Genomic DNA, 23,513 nt, shown 5'->3' with positions numbered 1-23,513 from the left:
TCTTCCCTATTTGCACATGACTTCAGCTTTTTGGAAGATGCCTTCTTTTTTTCACGAGAACCTCCTCCTTTTTGTCCTCCTCAAGTCTTTTTTGATAAGTGGTACATATTTATTTCAAGCTCCCCGTGTGGTATCTTTAGAGTGTCTGATGTCTGTTCTTTTGACTACTTCTCTTATCTAACAAGGGTATTTATTTTTATGCAGATTTTTTAAAGACTGTGTCTAAGAGCAGTTATGCTCCTAAGTGTAAAAGCAAGGAATAATAGTTTTTCAATCTTCTATGCAAAGCCTACATTATTTTCTTTATAAGCCAGATAAAGCTAAGAGTTAAACTGTAACAGGGAATACCCATGGAGCTTGACTGCAGAAGACACAGGTTCAAGAAGAACATTCTGATGTTCAAGAACATTCTGAATCAACTGGAAAACAGAACACAGCTATTGTGGCCTATGCCAGTCAAGTATTCCTCAGAAAAAGTACCAGATGGAAAAAATCTGGATTTTCTTCAAGTGCACAAAGTAGACAGTGGTCAGATGCTATAATGTAATTTAAAATCAAATGAGATCCAAAGATTGAGTTCTAATACAAGAGATTGGTGACCACATTGAACTCAGCCTCCTCTGATTGAGTCAGAAACTGACTACTTAGATCAAAAGAAAGTTAAAGTATTTAGATCAAATAGAGTTGAAGTAACCTATTCACTCACTCAGATTTAGGAGATAAACTGATAATTACCAGCACTAGATCCAGTATTTTTTTGGTTACCCCAGAAGTTTGCAAACTTAAAGGGCAGTTTGTGGAATAAAGGCTTCTCAATCAAGTAACTCTGGCACATTAGTAGGCTGAGATGAAGTAGAAAAGTCTTGAGCTACTTGTTTTCTCCAGATACAAATCTGTAACCACAGCACAACAACTGTAATCCTTCTTAACTTTTAGCAAAGTAACCATAACCAAGGACATAAATCAACAACAAGGTAACTAATACAGATTTTATGAGCTAGGCATAAATCTAAACAGATCTGCTAGTGACTCAGATCCTGGGAAAGAGGCAATGCTTCCTTCAGAATTATGAGCTTCAATCCAATACACCTGATAAAGAAGTGCTCCACCCGATTCATCTATATTAATATCAAGGTAAAAAAATTCAAGATTTTGAGCAGTAGCTGAACTTTTGTGAAGCAGCTGAAGTACGAGAAAACTATTAACATTTTACCAAAACCTTGACACTCAGCCCCTTTTAGCTAGTCTTTTAATAAGCCCTACCAGTATCTGTCCAGTCCGTAACTCCACAAGGTGCAATGTCAAACTATCTACTTCCCTATGGAACAGACACATTCAAGTTCCAAATATAGACTATCATATTTAGTTTATGTCATTGCCAAAATTTCAAACTCCATAACATGAAGTTAACTTCTACATGATTGCATATGCAGTCTGTTGTATTGAGTCAGTAGGTGAAATGAGGCAACAATAAGGCAACTGGATTTAAGCTTACTACAGAGCTACTAATCACCAATCATATGGTGTTTTCCAACTTAACAACTTCACTCTGTTTTAATACCTCCCATTTTCATTATCTCACAACCCCTATCACCAATAAACACAGACCTGTTCTCAAGTCCATCCCTAAGGTGTGTATACAAAACCTATTCATCTTAGTTGATTTCATTTAAATCAAATACAGACCTCCTATACTGCAGTCTGGAGACAAAAAAAAACAAAAAAACAACAAAACAACACCAAAACCACACCACCACCCCCAGAAACTGGAAAGAAAAAAAAATTGAACTAGCAGCATTATCTAATTAGGATTTAATAAAATTTAATCCTAATTATTGTAGCAGTATTATCTTTTGCACATAGGTATAGTTATCTGCCTGTTTTGTGTTAGTTTTTCTCTTAGAAGTAAATGCCTGCTTCCAAAGTTCAGAAAATCTTATCTTCATCAGATGGGGCACTTCATCCTCCACTAAGGGCAGAGAGAGAGAGACAGACTGGTTTCATTTGTATGCTCCTCTAGCATATCTTTGCAGTGCTATTATACTCATCACTGAATAATGCTGCAGACTTAGGGCAAGATAATTTTGTTTTCTCTTGCCATAGCATAACTTCTTAAGGCTTACTTACTGTTTATCTTAAAGATTATAAGATATTAAAAAAAACATGCAATGGTGTGGAAGAGGCACTTGCCTTAACTCCAAGCTTCAGTCTGCAGCACTGATCAGTGATGGGTGTGATGACACCAACAGAGTGCATGCTGAAGTATCACATAAAGGAAGCTGAAGTTCATGAACAAGAGGGAAAAATAAAACATTGTTAAAAAGTGAAAAGATGGTAGGGTGAAAAATATTCAGGAGCACGGAGAAGAATACACAGCTTAAATTTCTGCCTTTCTAAAAAACTCCTTGTTATATTTGGATTTCATTATCCTGAAAAGACACCCCAGTTCCTGTAACATGCATAAAAGTAAAAGGTTTTAACCCATGAATAGTACTAGCTTTGATCACTTACAGCTCCTCCACTAATACAGCAGTGCACGTAGACAATTTAAGAAAGCATTATGTGTTGTTTAAAGGTAAAAACACCAAGTATCCAGTGATATACTAACTTTTCATTATTTGCCTCATTGTTTCTTTAAAAAATATATGTACCTGTGCTACACTGAAGATACTCTCTCCTTTCCATGTGCATCTGCAGTATTTCACTCGTTTGTAACTATTTCAGTGTAGACTGACTGTCCCACTGTAAAGGTCTTGCATCCTTTCTCACTTTACAGACCAACAATGAGTCCTTTAAGCACCCCCAATGTAAACAAACTCTGAATAACTAAAAATCTCGGCTGAATATTGCTTTCTATGTTTATTATCAGTTCATAAAAACGAGAGTATTAGTTAAAAATAAGAATTAGCTGAAAACATCATGAACCTGAAACATCCACACTTTGAGAATGCCATTACATTGAGAGGGCACACAAGGTAATGACAGTCTATGTATTTATGGTACTAATCAAGGTTTGTTTAATAAACATTTAACACCAGCTTTGTTATCAACACTATTTCATACAGGGTTTGACACGCTGGAAGTACATAGTTACATAATTTTGACCTAACCGGAGGCCTAAACCAGCAGAAAATAAGAGAAGTAGGTAATCCTTACTTCAACAGTACATCTATCCTTTCTCAATTCTGGATAATGATACTCATTATTAAGCAGGATTTTACACCCACGTACTAATTAATCATGACAAAAATATCCCCAAGCCAAAACAAACAATTGAGGTAAAATGTGTCATTTTGAGGGCTCATTATATGAATTTACACCAAAACCATAAAACCCCCCTGTGATCTATGATAATATCAGACTCTAAACATCTGCCACTACAGCAAATACCAATATATGAACTAAATAGCTTCACAACTCTTCTCCTCAATTTGAGGAAAGCATGATACAGATGTCTCCCACTGTTTCACAATGTGCTTTCAGAAATAAGAGCACGGGAATATGGCTCCCATGGCTGACTTCATTTCACCGTATATCTGACAGATTTTAATTGCTTAAAATCTTTTGTCAAACTGAACTGAGTACTGGCAAGACCCAAATTTCACAAATTAAAATGCATCTCATTAATTCAAGTTTTATTTTATTTAAATAATCTTGAATTTACTTATCTTCATTATCATTTAGAGCTAGAAGCACTATCATACTCTTTGTTTGAAATTGAGTCTTTATGTTTTAGGGAAGAGAGGATGGAAACACTTTTGCCACTAAATAAATATTTTAATCCTCTTGCATATGAAAGTAAAGTATAGATTTCTGAAGTACACAAATATTCAAATTTTGTATAGCCTGTCAGATGGGGAGTGGGTTGTGGGGGGAAATGTGAGAGACAAAGGGCAAACCAAACTCAGATTGTAAAGACTTCTGGAGTCACAAGTCACCTCTAAGTGACACTCAAACAAAAAATTTATTCCAGACTTAGAATAAGATTTTAAGTACCTGGAATAGTTTAATAACTAACAATCAGTATCACCACATAAGAACTAAGTGCAGGTAGAGACATTTTGGTCAAGAAGATAGAACTTCTTTACTTATATGTTACAGGTGCAATCCCAACAATTGAGCTTGTTTGCACCCTAATTATAGTGATATAACCCTTTAAGCCACCACCAAGAGGATAAACCACTATCTCCTTGTAACTGTGCTACCATTCCAATCAAAATCTGTTGTATTTACAGCATCATTGAACTACATAAACTCTGCCTAGATTGCTAATCATTGATGAGTGCTTTTTGGACTTTGGTGTAGCACAATTCTAAAGCTACTTTTTCTTTTAAAAACAGTTTATAAGATGTATATGAAACTGGGCTACTGGTTTCTTTTCCTCTATTTTCGTTCTTTAACTGGCAAGTGACTTGGGCCTGACAGGTGTGGTTTCTCATTTTAGTGCACAAAATTAATGTAAAATTATCCTAGAAACATTTATTTATTATCAGATGATATATCAAATGAAAGAAAACATTAAATAAATAAATAAATAAATAATCAATTACTCTGTGCCGGATTACTTCAGTGGAAGTAAGAGGGACATTTCAAATCACACTCATCTGAATCTTTTTTCCACATTTCAAATTAATGCAAGGCTGATGTAAATCAGTATTTATCAGTGAATTAGTTCTTCCTTCCTCCCTTCTTGCAACATGTTTAATTTCTAGTCTCTAAAGACACAATTTACATATTTACTGAACTATAAGGGCTGAAGTTAACATTACAGCTTGCTTACATATGGAAAAATGCCTATCAAATGAGATCTGTAAGAGACAGAAGAGGAAAATAAAAATGCATGTGTAGCATTTTACACTTTGAGGTGCTTATAAAACTACAATACCTAAAAGCAGTGCCTGACATTTTTTTATTCCATGTGGAGTCAAAGCCAGTATAAATCAAGGTCCACAAAGTAGAAAATGTAAAGTTGGCAAATTAATGTAAGATCTTTATAGATACACAATAGGTTTTTAGTTACTGCAAAACTGGTAAATTAATACATCCTCTTCACGGTAAATCCTCTTGATTATAACCACTTTGCTTTCTGAAGTGTACAAACACGTGTTTGCATGCAGTATATTAATCTCTCTGGTTTACTCTGTATGAAAACACTATCAGTTGCTGTACATCTGTGGGAATAACTTTCAAGTACTTGTAATGAAGCATGAAATAGGAAGTCACAGGTTAAAATCACTTTTCAAAACAGGCATGGTACAGTATATTAGATATATTTTTAAAAAGTCTTTCAAATAGCATATAAGACAAAGAACTACTCACCATTTCGTATGCTGTTACAATCTTTTTCAAGACCTCTGGAACAATCCCTTGGAGCTCCATGGTCGGATACTGATCACTGAGATTCAGTACTACCAAGGGTGTATTATCAGGCCCAACCAAGTGCATAGACACTGCCAAAATGCACTGCATAAGATTTGCTACAGGGGAGAGGCCACATAATTCTTTGAATGAAACTACTGCATTCTGCAAAAAGGAAAGAAAGAGTTTCCTTTACAGTTAAATATGAAATTTAAAGTCTCATTCTCTCAGGATAAAATACTTTACTGTTATAGTTGAGCTATAATGTGGAATTACCACAGTTTTTCCCTGAAGAACTGTCAATTTTCCAAAGCAACCAATATCGCACATATATTTTTAAAAAATGTTAAAAATTCAAACAATTCAATACATGCCATAGGAAAAAACCATCTATTTAGAACAAGTATATTGGCTCCCTATCACTGCTAAAATTAACCATGCAAATAAACAGTTTCTAAAACATACTGGTTAGATATTTTGAAAAATTCTATGACATTTCAAAAACATTTTTAAAATGCCACCAAGAGAAACAAAATATTAGATGGCGAATGTCCCAATTAAGCAAAGTGAAGTGGAAGGAATTCAGCACATTTGTAACTTTAAACATACCTGAACTACAGTCCAGACGTGCTGTGGATCTGTTGGCTCCCATTTGGTGTGATTCACAAACCCAGCACTCCACTATCGATGTATTCCTATCATAGAATCACACTTAAGTGAATTTTAAGGTACTTTTAATACAAATACCAATTTTGTACCCTTCCCTAAGATTTATGAGTTATATTTTATATCCAGTATGGCAGAGTGTAAAACCATATGTTTAAACTTGGAGAAAATTTACAGTATTAGAAATACAATGTGACTCCAAGTAGCCACTGAAATTCCACGGTGCAAATATTGTCAGCACTGTATTGAATTTAGGATTTTTTTACCAATTGGGAGCTGGTGATCTATGGCAGGTCTGGAGTTTGTGTTCCTGTAGGAAACAAAAACAAAAATATGGTATATTTAAGTTACAAATGTGCTCAGTGTTCCTTTCTTTCATGTCATACCCAAGGAGGGTATCTGACAGAGATTTTAATTTTAATCAAAAGCACCTTTCATCTTGTTGGCATGGTAATACTCATTTGTGGACATGTCTTCTAGAAAGACATAACGCCAACCTTAATGCAAACAGGAATCAAATGTGAAATATTTTGCTGTCTCTTTATGAGAAAAATACTGAAGCACACTTCAAAATGTGCATATATAACATATTCATGCAAAATTATGTGAACACTAAATTGCATCTAGTACAGTCACAGTGTACTTCAAGTAAATGTTTAATAGCATCTAGTAAATGTTCAGGAAACAGAAACTACTTTTATCAACTGGACTACACCTTAATGACACAATAATTACATAGTTGAAAAGACAGACATTGGGAAGTCCATTCAAACGTATTTTGTCTGGGGTAAGTATTATGGGTAAGCCATTATGAAAAACAGTTTTACAGAGAGGTAAACAAGGACCAGGGAATGTATATATTCACTAAGGGCAGGCAGGACAGGACTACCATATTCTACTACTACAACTCTTGCCTTTGGACTTCTCTACATGCAGAGACCATTGCTCATACTCTTAAGTAATTTAAACAAGCAACATCACATTCTGTTTAATCACTCATGTTATACTTTTATCAGTGATTAATATGTAACAACAAGTTATGACATCAGCTTTTGTCACAGAAACGTAGGAACAAAAGAAACAGAAAAGGCTACTTGTATTAAGATTTAAAGAATCTACTAAACTCACTGTTGCACACCTTCCTTTTGTCTCTTCTTTCACCTTATACTAAAAAAAACAAACCAACCAACTTTGCCCTTTCATAATCCAGCTTGTGGCAACATTATTTGTGCATCATAAAAATCATAACAATTTATAACACAAAATTTCACTAATATAGAAATTAAACAAATCTAACATTCCCTGTTATAAGCTGATATTTTAATTGAGTGGTTTATTTACTTGTTAGCTGTAAAACCTTAGTTACGCAGGTTACAACCTTAAATTGCGCACGTTATATAATCTCTTAAAGTCTCAAATATCTTCTTGATAGGATTTTGAGAGATGATATTGATAAACTTAGTTGATAGCACATCTTTCAAACTGACAGAATAAAATACATAGAATACCTTTTAATATCTCATGTTCAAAGGAACCACACTGTAGAGTCTGTTTTCAATTACATCATTATACTGTGCATATTGCAGTGCGCACAATAAAGAGTTTAAAGTAGCTACACAAAATTGCATGTTTTCACTGCTTTCTCAACTGAGCTCTTCCTTGAAAACTGTCCTAAAATACAGTATCCTTTACATGACAGAATTCTAGCCTTCAATAGGTTAACTACAGGTAAAGTTCACCTTATATGCAGCCTGTAACATGAAACAAGTCAAAATATCATCCCTGTATTTTTTTAATTATCTTCTAGTATCGCAATTTTATATACCAAGTGGAATGGGAAAGCTTCATAATGATGTACTAATTGCTTCTTTCATATGAAGAAAAATTAGTTTTAAAATTGTATTACTATTAAAATCTGTTTAATGTAAGATTATTCAAGAAGAAAATTTATCTGATACGCCTTTAAAATCCAGAACTAACACTCAGACATTTTCTTTAATCAGTTTCCCCTTAACACTGCCTAAAAGCAAGAGGATTTAACAGGTCACTTCATTTGAAGTGACAGGTCACTATGCTTAATTTTACTCACTGCGACTATTTCATCAGAAATAGTCAGAATATCATATAGATAGTTAAAAGCTTTATTAAATGGAACACAACTTTACAACTCAACTTTAATCTATTTCTTAAAGGGGTTATTTACCTGGAATCTTTACTTGGCTTCCACAAAACCAAGCACCTCAGCCTGTACTTTTTCCTGAAATTCAATGTGTTTACTACACATGACCTTTAAGGTAAGACAATTTCTTCTAGAAGATGCCTTCTAATACCTTAGTGCTAAATCCATGTATTTCTAACATGTTACTAGACGAATCATGGAAAGCAAATGGGTCTTTCTGAAAGCACTGCCTTCTATTTGCGAATAAAGAAAAAACATCAGTGAAACTATGCTAAATACACTTGGACATACAAGAAGGTCTCTAACAAACACTAAAGTCTCCTTTTTCTATCTGCTGTATTTTCGTCCCTCATTTATACTTAAGTTAATTTTTAAAAACTCAAATACTGACATACATTTTTTTAGTGTATTTCTAATATTCCTTCAAGGACATAGGACGAGTCAACATCATTGAGCTGAGTTATAACACTTGAGTCATATTTCCAGTTCACATTCAACAAAATACACATGTGCATTCAAGGTCTCATCAGTAGACAGTTTACCTAAAAGGCTGCTCTGACACAATCCATTTTTAAAGCTGTTCAGAATCGGACTCAAATAGCATAACTTACAAAATTCTTAAAAGCATATATTCTATATGCATCATAATACAAAGACACACATAATAACCAGTAAATTCATTATAAAACTGTACCTGCATATTTTCTCTCAAATCCGTAGCATCCCGAATAGGTTGGAGAGCATTCTTGAACACTTCATCTATTGTTTTAATCCATAATGTTCTCATAGAAGCATATTCCCTTGATTTCTTGCCCTTCCTCACAGAGAGGCCCCGCTTATGAGGTTTCCCACCACCCCTTCTATTAGTAATGGCCACATGCACAAACAAGGAAGCATGTGCTAAAATTTCACCAGTTAAAGACTGCAGAGGAACGTGCCGATAACCAGTCTGTAGACACTCAAAGGGAATAGTGTATTGCCCAATAAACTCGTCCCCAATGTAATCATCATCCAGTACTACAAAACGCACCATAGCTAGTTCTGGCAAATTTATTTGAAACTCAAAGCTTTCATCAAAAATTGGATTATCCCCGTTCTGATGCATAGTTTTCGTCCTTTGCTCTGCACAGTCAGCAGGGATTCCATGTATTTCAACATAGACATAAGGATCCACAACATCACCTTTGGCACCTGATCCTTTGGGTTTAGGGAAGTTTTGCCCACTTATGATTTTAATATGAAGCAGCTGAGGTGAAACTCCAGGCACGGTGTCTTTTGTATTTGCGCTAAAGAAGGATACTTCTTCTCTCATGATAGCAGGACGAAGGACATAGCCACAGTTTCCATTTTGTCGAAACCAGCCAATGTTAAGGTCCATCATTAAGCCAGGTGTTTGAAAGTTCATTGCTACTATCTGACAACCACATTTCCAAAAGTCCTGGGGATTCATATTACTAGAGTCAATCCTCATAGGACTGGGGAAAACCCTCGCAAGAAAACGCTTGTTATAATTTACAAAGTCTCCTGGGTTTTCATTGGCATATTTGCTAGCAAGCACTTCATTAAAAGAGCACACTTCCCAGTACTTCTGGAGCTGAAATGAAACTTGAAACTCTTTGAACTGAACCGATTTACATATGCTTACCAACTCAGAGAGATCTTTGCAGAGCTGAAATCGTTTCCCAGTCATTGAGTTTTGCTGTTCTACCCCCTCTTTCGCCACTCTCTGTGACATTTCTGCTCCTTCATCTTCATCTGTAACATCTCCCTCTAGTCCAGAACAACTAGCAGAAAGCTTCTTTGCTTTGATCAGAATTTTCCCTTTAAGTGATTCTGGTGATGGAAGATAAGACTCTTCAATGTTTGGAGACTGTGTATGCAGTTTGTCCCCCAAAATTTTCTTCATGTGTTGTACCATCACTTTCTGCTGCTTAATAGAACAATGATTTTCTAAACATAAAATAAGAGGGTATTCCGAAGCAAAAAATGCATACTTGTTAATAATGTCAATCACACTACGGAAGACAATCTGTGATGTCATTGTATGCCCTGTGTAAATCACTGGCTCATTATCCGGACCATCCCATACATCCAGTTCAACACTTCGACAACCCATTTTTAGAGCACGAATGTAACCCGTGATGTCAGAAGGCCCTCGAAACTGATCCTCGATCAAGTATGTATTATGAGATGAATTTATAAAATAATGAGACAAGGGTTGTTTCATATCTTGACAAACTTTTTTATGCTCTGGATCAAATATGTGGCAGTCTGGTGAAGTAAGGTAATTCGTAAACCCATCTATAGAAAGACAACCCTTTTCCTGGCCCTCTTTGGCTGGCTCGTATTTCTGAATAATTTCAAGGCTTATTTCTTCTGTGACCTGTGCCATACCCTGTTCTGCTTCTAAGAACATCATGAGATCCTTGGTATCTAGAAATTCTTTATTGCTTGAAAACTGAACTAACAGAAAATAGATTTCAGGTCTGGTACAAAGCTCATGAAAAACTTCAATAAACTCTTCTTTTGTTACTTCAGTACCAGTTTTTTCCCTGGATCTATGTAACTCCTTGAATTTTAGTTCAATTTTGTTAGTTTTTAAACCAGGATTTAAGTCTTTTATAAACTGTACAGCATTACATAGGGGTATATGTCCCAAATTATCTACATCTGATTCACTGAACATTTGTGAAAGCCATGAAGTCCGCATATTATCTTGAGTACTTCCTATCATATCTAGAGTATGTTTTCCATAGGAAATCAGGTACCTTAAGCCAGTAACCCAAATATTTGCAACATCCGCTGAGTTAGCAACAAGATCTAGTGACTCATAGTTTTCTCCATATATAATTGAAAACGCACAGTCTTCTGATATCTGGTCATATATTCCATTGCTGCGAAAAATATCTGTATTTTTTCCTGTTCTTACTTCTTTGATTGATTTAATATCAATCTTTGCTTTTTCAGAATCCTTTTTTGAAGGTTCCCAGCGCAGAGACTGCATATCCGCATCCAAAAGAAAGTATCGGTGATACACCCTGGAGTTGGATCGAATCTTTCTGAGCTCAGAGCCTTCAACCATCGCATTAATACAGTCGCTTGCACTGCTGATCTTCTTCTCTGTCGGCATGCTGCTAAAGGACACGGTCTTCTTCCGTTCTCGCTTTTGTTTCGTACCATCCTAGTAAACATGCAAGGGGAAGGGAAACAAAACATATATCAGTATGATTTTGCTCAACATTGAAATAGGTTTCAACTTAAAGCAGAAAGTTCGTAAAGTAGTTCAATAAGGTCTGTGCAATGACCAGTAAGATAGAAATGCTTACTAGAATCATCACAATCAAAATACTAGTAACGGCTTAATATTTGTTCTTGCTTAAATAAATAATCTTCCAGAGTCTTTTTTTAAAATATTTTTATGAGCACAAAATTTAAAAAAACAAGTTTTGAATGCTAATGAAATAATAATGTTGCATTACTGCCTGTATGTACATGCATTTTATTTTATGAGCAATATCCTACTTACAGAGGTAACAGGTTCTACAGCCAAGGCAGTAGGAAGTTAAGCTTTCCTCCAAGTCCTTATAGACACTTGCTGAACTTGTCAGTACAGAATATAATATTTTAATACTATTTAATGCTGACAGGGTGTATTAAAACACAGTTAACTGCATAAAATCCATAGGACATGGTCCTAATCTAAGCATACGAGACATTAACAGCACTTATTATGCACAGTTCCCTTCACTGCTGCACTCATGTGTGCTCTTCCCACAGACTGCCCACAGCACTCACACATGCATCTCACTCCTATCCTAGGAAACTATCCATCATAGTCTAAAGAAGCTGCACTGAGACACAGGGAGCAGATGTAATTCACCGTAAATTCAGAGTTTCAGAAAATATGACAGCGACTCAAGAGGGAACTTCGGAGAGGATTAAACTGTTTCCGAAGAACCAGCATAGCATTAGAAATAAATGGAATGGAAGATCTGGTCAGGAAGGGAAGCAAAAGTGATTTACCTTTGCTCTTAAAAAAATGAGATAACCCAGAGGTCTTACTTTACTAGAGAAAGTTTGGGTATATAAGGATATATAAGTCTTAAAAAAAAAAAAAGTCATGTAGCTACCTCTATTTGCTGTTTGTATCAATTCAAACAAGTGCAAATAAATCAGTAACACATGACAAGTACAATCAATTCCATAAGAACTGAATTTAAGAAACCTGTGTGATTTCATTATTTGCATTTTCTGAGACTGAAAAATGGTGTGGGTTTTTTGTTTTTTTTTTTGTCTTGATGAGCCAACTTTTAGTCTGAATTAATACTTCCATTAAATAATCTTTACATTAGATACCCTAATTAGAGCACAGCTCAAAAAATTACTTTTCCAGCTTTATTAAAAAACAATGTTAATATTCCCTCAAACAGTTTTCCATTTGAAGTATGTTCCAGTGCAAATCAGCATTGCTTATATGGCAGAAAGGAAAGTGAAAGAAGACCTTTAATGATCGCTACGCTGAACAGATGTTCAAATAAAACCCATCCATTACAAAATGCATTTACAGTTCAGGGCATATGTGCTGTATGTTTAATTTCATTAAATTAAAAATGCAGAATCCTGATTTTGTCATTTAATTTATAAGCATCAAAAAACCGTGCATTGAAAACAATGATTAGTAAAGTGAGCAGACAATATTTGCTGTTCCATGTTTGAGAAAATTAATCAACCATACAATTCTTGCACCTTCAATGACAGCAGAATTTGCTTTATGCAAGTTCTCAAGAGACCAGTATAAGCGAATAACCCTGCAGATGACTGTTTTATTTCTAACTGCAGATCAAACACCTGCAGTGGATACTGCACAGGGTTGACTCTCAGACTCTCAGAATCTCATTACATGTAATTTGGGTTGTTTTCAAACAAAATCGAATTTCCTTAAAAAAAAAATCAAATGTGCTTTTTGTTGACAGAGGTTTTTGTTTCGTTTTAAGCCTAGCCTCTTGTCTGGCTACCTATCTACATCTCTTAACCTGAAAAAGTGGCAAGGGACAGTCCCACAGAAATGAGCAGTGATGTTCCCTTCTGGTATTTCAGGGCTTGGAATGAAGCATTTTTAAACTCCTTAATGCTCCAGATTTTTTAGTCACAGACCTAGGAGGGAAATACATTGCTCAAACTGTTTGGTGAGAGATAGCTGACAGATAACCTTGTAACACCAAAACCATCAAGGCCTGGGAAGTATCACCTTGCCTGGCCATGATCAGAAGGAAAGTCTATGCCTTTCTGTGTGATCAGGACTGTATCTGATCCAAGGCAGATGAATTGCAAAGGAAAAATAAAATCTTCCATTTCTTGATGTCATCTGATGTAAAGAGGTCCATCCCAAGGCAACCTCATTCTCAGCGCTAGTTACCAAAACACTGAATAGGAGTTTATGCATGTGGATCAGAGGAGTAATTTGATCCACCACCTGCAAGATTATTTGGCTTGCCTGCCAGATGAATTTGAGGCCAGTTCACAGTATTCTGCATTTCTGCAGGGTAAAGCAGTCTAGCCACTCAGTTTATTTATATAAAGCCTGCACCACAGTGTAAATGACCGTGAAGACATTCTGAGCTCCAGAACACCCTTCATAAGTTTTTGCTTGTCCAGAGATCAATGACCCGGAGCTACCGGATTGCCTGTGCAAGTCCCCATCCTGACAGAGGCATGGCAGTCATGATCAATCTGTATAAACAGAACTTAAAGGATATTTTACCAAAAACACTGGTGAGAATTATTTGCCTGTTTGAATTACCCACCTGTTTGAAAGGAAACAGGGCAGAAATTCTCACTCATAAGCTGAGAATGCAATTGCATAGAGCGCACACAAACTGTGTGAAACAAGTTGGTGAGCCTCAGCGATACAGTCTGGCACGGAGAAGGAGACAAATACATTCTGTTATATGATGTGGAAGATTTCACCCTGAAAGTGGGGTGGCATCCATGAACTGGGTCAGGTCTCTCATGGCCTTAGGTGTGCCTTGAATCAAAAAGATTGGCCCATCAGAAAACTGTTATATATCTGAACAAACACAGGAGTGATTTTTCGGCATTCGTGAGACTTACAGTGTTCTTGTTGTTCAAGATGCTCAAAGTGACAGTGACTCTACGGTGCGGATGCACAATTCTGTCCAAGGAAGCAGCTACAATTTTTGTGCTGAAACAACTTTCAGTCATTCTAGTATCTCTCACACAATGAAAATCATGTCAATCTTCAAATTATAACATGTACTGTCATTGTAACAGGACTTCCCCTAAAGACTGTCTGTGCTTCAGAAGACTAATCGCTGAAACCAGAATGACCACCTCATCAATACATTTCCTAACACTGGGTGCCACAAACAAGGTCACCTGCAAGAATTTTAGAGGAACAGACCACAACACACATAAAACCATTTTGAAATACTGCTCATAACCACTACAAGCAACCACACAAAGAGTTTAGTTTATCCAGGAGTTCCTAGCAACAGAAAGGAAAGAATCTAGCAGTTTAAAAAACCAGAAATACTCCCAGCTGTCATTTGTGGCACTTACAAGACAGAGACAGCTGGAGAAAACGGATTAAAAGTACAAACAGGGATGAGTATCTCCATGATAACTTTATTCCACTCAAGGTACCGACAAACAAATAGTTGTGTGACTAAGACAGCACTATCTACAAAACAGAATTATGCAAACAAGAGAGAATCTTGAATCAGACACTGGGAGAGATGCAAATCATCCCTGAACTGCAAAGTTTTTAATTTATGCAGTTCTATGATAAAATTACTTAAAAAGCAATTTGAATAACCACTGGTACTGACAGGGACAGCAGTGGAGTTCAAACAGCGATTTGATAACTTAATAGACCAGGACAACAGAGGAAAACAATGACTACTATAAGGTTTGTAAACATTTGCTAAAGGAAAGGAAGCAGAGAGTGAACTTTATGACCTGTAAATGTCCAAATGAATCATGCCCCAGAAGCAGTACTGCAAGAAAAACATTCAAACATGGAGTTACCAAGATGTTTAGGTACCACTTGGTCCAGTGGAATTTAGAACACTTACAGCCGGAGGCAGAGGCTTGTCAACTAAGCGTGGGGCTGCAACCTGAGCACAGTGCAGGTCAGTCCTTCCACCTGTCAATACAAGATGATCCTCCCACTCACTAATGGAAAGTTTGAAGGTGGATGCCTGCAATCCTGCCACTCTCTCCATGATTAAAGCAGCCACCTGCAGCTTTGATGCGGTAGTTTTGCTAATCCGTACTGGAAGATCAATGCCTCTACCTGCATTTAGCCCAATAAAGTATTCTTTGAGACAGAGGACTTTAAAACGAATAGACAATGGTAACAAGAGGAAGTATCACAGTGACAGATTTTTAGAGCACTTGTCTGGCATCTGGGAAGTGAAAGTCCCTGATGTCACTGCTCCATAAACATTTCAGTTGGTGACCCTGAATGCAAAATACACTGACAGTCCATGTAGCAGGGACCTGAACACTGAATTTTACCTTCTCACCCACTTCCCCAAGTGACAGGTCCTGCTGCTACTTGCTTATGCTCTAACCGTAAAAAATTTCCACTTGCTTTTATATACCAGAGGTTAATTGAAATGTGAAAGGCAGCTCCATCCTAGTCTTGAGAGCATGTAGCTGAGCATTTGAAGAACCCCAGGCAGAGGGACTAGAGCCCAGCCACTCCATGAGCAGGTGAGTGCTCTGCCAACCAAGCAACTCCAAGGAACGGAGCACAAAACACCCCCCAGCCCCTCACAACTGCAGCACCTCACTGCAAGTTTTTCGATTGTCAATGGCTGAGCTTTGACAACTTGTGAGAAAACTCACACACTCTGAGATAATGACAGCACACAGTCTACAGGAGCCACAGACCCAAGAATACCTACTTAATTCATCCCCAAAAGGCTCAGAAACAAGATAAATGTGAGACACTCATCCTAGCAGAGATGGCAGTGCCCATACATATGTGTGGTAACAAGACTGCAAGCATGTACAGTGTCTCAAGAGCTTATAAATAAATCAATTTTTTTTTGCATGTAAGTTCTGAATTAAGTGACATGTTTGTGAATCTGAGGGCCAGTGTTGTGCCAATACTCTGAGCAATTACTGGTAAGTGAGAACACAGGCCATGCCTAAGTTTGGTTAATTTTAATTTATTTTAAATTACACCATTATTTCATGTCATATAGTGTAAAAGCTGTTTTAGATGTAATTTGATGTACATCTGTAGCCAACAGTTGCAGTACAATTCACTACTTTATAAAGAGAACCGGCAGCCTAATGATCTTCATGATGAACACAGAGTGAACTACTCTTCTGACATGATATAACTCATTGATGACTTGCTTTTATAGTGGATGTGATGCTTAAGTGGCCAATTTGAGTACAAAAACTGCCTGTCTTCATCAAATGCAATTCGGCAACAATTGCAAAATCACCTAGCTTAACAATATGATTGTATAATAAGCCTTTTTCAGGAAGTACTTAGTTAAAAAAAAATTGAAACTTTGTTTATTTAATTAAGATTCCTAAGCATTTTTCTTCAGAACTCCACAAAACAAAAAACTTGAATTTTATATTCTTCATAACTAAGAAAGCATTCACGTGTGTCTATGTATAGTTAGGTCTTCTCAAGGGAAAAAATAAACACAGATACTTAAAGTCAGTAGTTTAAAATATTCAATTTCCAAATGCATTTTGTTAAAAAATATTATAATCTCAGTAATTTGTTCTTTTCCAAGGCTTAACCTGTGGTTTTAGAGATATAAATGCAGGCATAGAGCAGCAAATTAGTTACAAATGCAACATAAATATCAAATTATCCTTATGTTTATAAGTATTTTTATCACAAAAATATTTAGGGTTTTCTTTGAAAAAATATCTGTAACTGAAACAGTAGTAATAAACAGGATCACTAATTTTTGCAAACACACACAAAACCCCTCATATTATGTATAATTTACCAATGTACATCTGCCAACTCATTCCAGAACATAACATGCAGCATTATAAAAGAGGCTAAGCAAGTTTTTGTGTGAACAAGTCAGTAGATAAATGGAAGAAAAATAGCAGGTAACTCAAATCAGCAACATTTCATCTTTGTTACACAAAATTTAGCATTTCTTTCAAAAGCTGCATCCAGTTAAAGGCAGACTGAGAGTCTTCTTTAGAAGAGGGTGGGCAAAAAAAGGGAAAAAGTGGGGAGAAAGAGAGAAGGTGGTGCAGGAAAGGCATTTCACCATTAGGAGCCACGTCCCCAAAGACAGGAGCTCTATGTCCTCAATGCACCCTCTCTCAGCCCAATTCTCCTGCAATCAACAACTCAGCAGAAGCAGCTGCTGACAGCCACCACTCAGCCTCATTCCTCCAGCCAAGCATCTCCGTTCTCCTTAGTCAGTACCTTTTAATTTGCCATTACTAGAGGATTCTTACTAACACAGTGACCCAGATTCACTAAAAGGCACGTAACTTTGTAATGCTTTAACACAGCAGTCCAAAGCTTCCAGAGCATGTGAAAGCCAAAATAAGAAAAAAACTCTGCAAGTAATTAGCAGTTCAGCTGACAGGATCCCAAACACTTCAGAAATGGCACACGTTAAATCACACTGTGTACAATAGTTTCTGAATGGAACTGTAGCCACTGTTTAACTGTACACAGCACCAAGCAGTTCTATTTAAGACAAAGCAGAGTCCTCAACTGAAATAACAACTATTTGGGAGGAGACAAAACATCAGCTATTTGGAAAACACAGGGCCTCCTACTTGTCGTGAATCACTATATTTGTGCTCAGCATTTAAATATTTCTCCAAATTGGTATTCATGACATATCTGTTGTTTGCAGAAATTTTTTAAGAGAAACTTATTTTTACAATGTGTGGTAGGTTGACCCCAGCCGACCCAGTTATACAGTGTTATAAATAACAATGAGAAGGCAAATAACAATTAACAATTGTTAAATAACAAATAACAATTCTTCCTTCTTTTTTAATCTTTTTTTTACTAAAGGAATTCTATGCTTAAAGGAATATGGACACAGGGGCAAGTCTTAGCTCAATATTCAAACAAAAACTACCTATATTATTTCAGATGGGCAAATTGCATGGTTCATGATACAGTTAAACAAATTCCCTCTTCAAAATATTAATTTTCTGTCCTGTCTCTTCCTCCTCCTGCCCCAGCTGCATCTCCATTCTCCCCACTCCAGCTCCTCAGGCCCTCATTAGCACCTGTCTGAACACAGTAAATTAATTTTACCTCACTACCTCAGGAAACAAAAAATCTATTTTCTTCCAAATTAGTCGTGCAATTTTAGTAAGCTGAAACAATTTGCCATTTGATCAGTTAAGTATCAGAGATGGTTCAAAATAACCACTAGAAACAGGGAACAGATTAAAAATGGAGGGAAAGAAAAGAATCACTCACTTTTATCAAGAAATTAATTCAATTAAAATCAATGCAGTTGAAACTGTTCTGTTGATCTTACATGACCTGACAAGAGAGCTTTATGTCATTAGGTTAGTGGTGGACTTCACAGTGCTGGGTTAATAGTTGGACTTGATGATCTTAAAGGTCTTTTCCCACACAATTCTATTAGGGAAAACAAAATCTCCCATCTTGGTCCACCTCACAGAATGTACATCAACAATTTCATAAAACATAATAAATATTACGGCAAGATATTGGTAACTGCCAACAGCATAAAATAACAGAATTAGGGTTCTCAGGTTCTTGGGCTCATTTGGTTCTGCCCCATTTCAAGAAAACAAGACACCAGAAAATTCACGACTCTATGATATGACAGTATCACTTCCCCACTACCTATTAGACAGGGCAGCAAAAAATGGTAGCCTGTGTGTTGGCCTTGCTACTTTTATAGCAGGCAATTTAACCCAAAGAGCAAGGAAATAACAGGATATGGTTTTGCAAATACAGTATAGACTAAGGTTTTCTTTGAAATTCTCCCGTTTATTTAGTCATTTGATCAGTTTACAAGAGTATAAAGAAACCATTATCTAATATTTCTTGTATGTTGGTGTCTTCACAGAATGACAGAATATGCCGAGTTGGAAGGGACTCCCAAAGATCACCAACTTCAACCCTTAGTCCTGCACAGAACCACCTCCAAGAGTCACACCACATGACTGAGAGTATCACCCAAACGCTTCTTGAACTCTGTCAGGCTTCCCTGGGGAGCCTGTTCCGGTGTCCAACCACACTCTAGGCGAAGAACCTTTTTCTAATATCCAACTTAAACCTCCCCTGACACAACTTCAGGCCATTCCCTCAGGTCCTGTCACTGGTCACCAGAGACAAGAGACCAGTGCGTGCCCCTCCTCTTCCCCTCATGAGGAACTTGTAACTGCAATGAGGTCTCCCCTCAGTCTCCTCTTCTCCAGGCTGAACAGACCAAGTGCCCTCAGCTGCTCCTCATACGGCTTCCCTCCAAGGCCCCTGACCATCTTCATTGCTCTCCTTTGGACTCTCTCTAACAGCTTAATGTCTTTGTTATATTGTGGTGTCCAAAACTGCACACAATATTCAAGGTGAGGCCACCTCAGTGAAGAGCAGAGCAGGACAATCTCCTCCCTCGACCGGCTGGTGATGCTTTGCCTGATGCCCCCCAGGACATGGCTGACCCTCCTGGCTGCCAGAGCACTTCTGACTCATAGTCAACTTGCCCTCAACCAGGACCCTCAGGCCTCTTTCCATGGCCTCGCTTTCCAGCATCTCATTCCCCAGTCTGTATGAACATGAAGAGTTGCCACATTCCAAGTGCAGAATCTGGCACTTCCCCTTGTTGACCTTCATACGTTTGGTGATTTCCCACTCCTCTAATTTGTCGAATTCTCTAATGAATTCTTAAACATCCTTAGGTCCTTCAACATTCAAGTACTTCCACAGTATGTCACAGGGGAGCTTTCCCTGATCCTCTGCTACAATCCACTTCTTCCACCAAGACACCCAAGGCATCCACATGCATGATGCCGCTTGCTCCCTTCTCATTCAGCTCTTACATAAATCCACTTCATAATTTTTTCCAAAGAAAGGAAACAATTCATATTGCTTATTCTGCTGAAAATAATAAAGGGGCTGTAACTACTTTAACTATGTTTGATGCTGACCTAAATTTTAAAAGGTCTAGAGTAACTAAGACTTCTCCATTCTGCACTTTCATGATGCTATGTGTCATGCTGTCTTCTAGCAGCAACTACTATAACTTAGAGAAACACAGGTATGTTTATAAAGCTATGCACATAATGAGAGAACTCCAAGGCCAGGCTGGATGGGGCAACCTAGTCTAGTAGAAGGTATCCCTGCCCATGGCAGAGGGGTTGAAACTAGATGATCCTTAATCTCCCTTCTAATGCACACCACTCTAGGATTCTTTACTTTTATAATATAATTTTATAATATAATTATATTATACTATATACATTATAATTATATATCAATACGCTATATAATATATATAGCATATAATATATCTTAATATTACAATACAGTACCAAAAATTAAATACAAATACCATTGAGGCATTCTTTCATATATAATTATGTCTGCATATTTATGAAATTAAAATGAAGTGGCATTTGGTTTCAGGGGTTAATTTACAATACAGATGAGCAGGGGAAAGGGGAAAAACAGTCTGATCTCAAAAGAAAATAAATAAGAAGCATTTAAGGAAACTACCCAGACTGCTGTGAGCACTGAGAGAGCCAAAGCCTGACTTATGCTTGGCATGAACATCGCAGTTCTCCATCTTTCTGAGTTGGTTACAGTTCAGGCTTCTGGGTAGCATTTCCAATGGAGCAAAAGAGGTATCTCATTTTCACAAACTCAATAAAAGCAAAACATGCATATCTCAGATTAAAACAACCAATATTTTAACCAAATTCATACAAACTACAATAATTATTTATGAAAAACAGCAGTTAATATGTACTGTTTAGTCTTAAGCTGAGAAAACTGCACTGACAGAAAGCTGTTAAAAATTACTTGATGCCATGAAAAGAATTTCAGCCCTAGATAAGTAAGTAGAAAGTATTTCAGACTCCTAATTTCTCGTGTACTTAAGAAATTATATCTAAACTATGACAAACAGACCATTTTAACTACTATAAACTTATGTTTATTATAACCATTTATTTTTTCAGCCATCAATTATCAGAAAAAGTAATAGTAGTTACTATTACTACTACAATAGCTTGAATAATGACTGATGATGACAAAGTTGGCCCTCTATATGAAGGTACTGAAGGATTTGAACACATAAATTGGCTTAACAGGTTTCAGCGTGGCTCAGGACTGAAGAAGGCTCCGAGTCTTCACTGCCATCCCTAAAACCAGCAAGATGCTCCTTCTGCATACATGCACATCCATTTAAGCTCTCAGCATTTTCATTTTCAGTTCTACAATAATGTTTTAAATACCCAAAGCTATAATGCACTTTCAGGAGCATTTTAATCAAGACCTATCAACAAGATTTAATAAGCAGAATATCACAGCAATCAGTCTGAAGTTGAATATCAGATTTTTTCAAGTCTTCATAGTTGGATGTAAGTTCCACTGTTAGAAAGCACAGCATTTTTCCATTTCTTGTTAAAGTCATAAACAACAATTTGACTGAATTGGCAAAATAAGTAACACAGCTGTCAGGCTTTAAAGCAAAAATACAGCATGTGGGTGACTTCAAAATATAACAGAATAGCTGTATTTAAGATTTTTGTAATTTCAGATGCAGGTCTGCAGACAGCTGCTTCACTTCTCCAGCATTGCAGAGGAAAGACAAGCCAATGGCCTGATCAGCAAGAGGTAAAAGTGAGCACTGGCTCAAGCCCCCCTACCCTTTCCCACTCCTGTTGGTAAAGCCTTCCCAGCAGCTTTTCCAGAATTTCCCACAAATGTTAACTGTTGGTTTTGGTTTGGCTTTTTTTACCAACATCCCTACCTAGCAGGCTGAGACACTATGTTATTTGATTTACAACAAACCACCTGACAAAAACAAGCTTGTAGAGCATGCATCTTAGGACGTCATTACAGGTACGCACTCAATGAAGTTACATGTATTTAAATAAGAAAAAAAAACAAAAGACACCTCATTCTATGCAGGCAAGATTCATATTTTTCCATGTTGCAAATGTAGCCAACAAATGAAAATAATTGTGTTTGTTATGAATTACTAATTTAGTTGGAAAGCAGAAAAGTACGTTGTCTCTACTGTGAGAAATAACTACATGATAATCCCTTAACTGTCAACAACTCTTGCACATGAAAAATAAACAGCAGATTGACCATGAACGTGTTATATAATTTAAAGGACTGGCTTTTTCACACATCCTTACAGGTCATCCCACCCAAACTCTCAGCACAAGGTTACTATTAAATCACACATTTCACTTTTCACTGATGTCGTAAAATGTTCACCTCCACCTGTACTGTCAATTCATGTATTTTTCCAAATTTCAATCCAAAATGTCATCTGCTCTCTTGGAAAGTTCCTGGTGTTCTTTTGTGTCCTTTCCTGTCGCTAGGTGTTTTCCAGAGAACAACATGGAAGTAAAACTATCACCTAAAGGTTATTTTATCCAAGCCAAACTTTCATGCGTAAGAGTAATAAAATGTAAAACTTTTTTTCATTCTAAAAACTGCCATTACCTCTGCCCTGAAGCTTTCTATTCATCAGGTGATTTCCTTTATTCTAGTGATTGGTGAATGGTGTCTTCAGATTTGCTTCTTGACTAATGGAAATTGGACAAACAAATTTCACAAGGTAACTTCAAATAAAGAGATGGAACTTCACAAGCTGAATTGTTCTCCTTTTGTGGTTTGAGGTAAGTTCCTTTTTGTCAATTAGGAGAGTGACTATTATCAACAGCCAATGCCATGAAGAGTTCATGTACAAAATTCAGTATTAAATTATGTAAAAAAGTTTGAATTTTTAAAAACTTCCTACTTCCTAAACAAATACTATCTTGCAAATTCTTCTTTGAGTTGCTACTTCAGCCTCATTATTTAGATGGCAATGATAATTAAACAGTGATAAATAGCTGTTCAATTTCAAGGAGACCAATTGTTATGACTTGGATAAAAAATACTTATTAGGTTATCATTGCTCAGTGATCACACAGGCAGAGAATATGTGAGTACCCAAGTACCTTTGCTAACCACATAAGGCTGCTTCTGACTTCGTCTCCTGGTTGATTTTCAGTTGTCAAAAAATTATGGGAAATTCTCATTCTGTATGCTACATCAATGTCCTTCTCC

General features: G+C 36.7%; 1 protein-coding gene across 6 annotated transcripts in view; it reads right to left on the bottom strand.

The window, feature by feature from the left end:
• PLCL2 (phospholipase C like 2) overlaps nt 1-23,513 on the bottom strand; it is a 124,026-nt gene that overhangs the window by 50,566 nt on the left and 49,947 nt on the right. For 4 of the 6 annotated variants that reach the window (XR_001878157.1, XM_017835474.1, XM_017835477.1 and 1 more), the window contains 2 exons: nt 8,898-11,384; nt 5,320-5,523 (listed from right to left, as the gene is read on the bottom strand). Coding sequence is in view for 5 of the 6 variants with exons in the window: in XM_017835474.1 (XP_017690963.1) it covers nt 5,320-5,523; nt 8,898-11,384 (2,691 nt within the window). In the remaining variant the exon portion in view is untranslated. Of the gene's footprint in view, nt 1-2,202; nt 2,280-5,319; nt 5,524-8,897; nt 11,385-15,181; nt 15,202-23,513 lie in introns of those variants that run through there. The other 2 variants (XM_017835478.1, XM_017835475.1) reach the window with 2 other exon arrangements.

The sequence above is a fragment of the Lepidothrix coronata genome, unplaced genomic scaffold (assembly GCF_001604755.1).
Source record: "Lepidothrix coronata isolate B3197 unplaced genomic scaffold, Lepidothrix_coronata-1.0 Scaffold258, whole genome shotgun sequence".
Lineage (NCBI taxonomy): Eukaryota > Metazoa > Chordata > Aves > Passeriformes > Pipridae > Lepidothrix > Lepidothrix coronata.
This window is presented reverse-complemented; position numbering and strand designations above follow the sequence as displayed.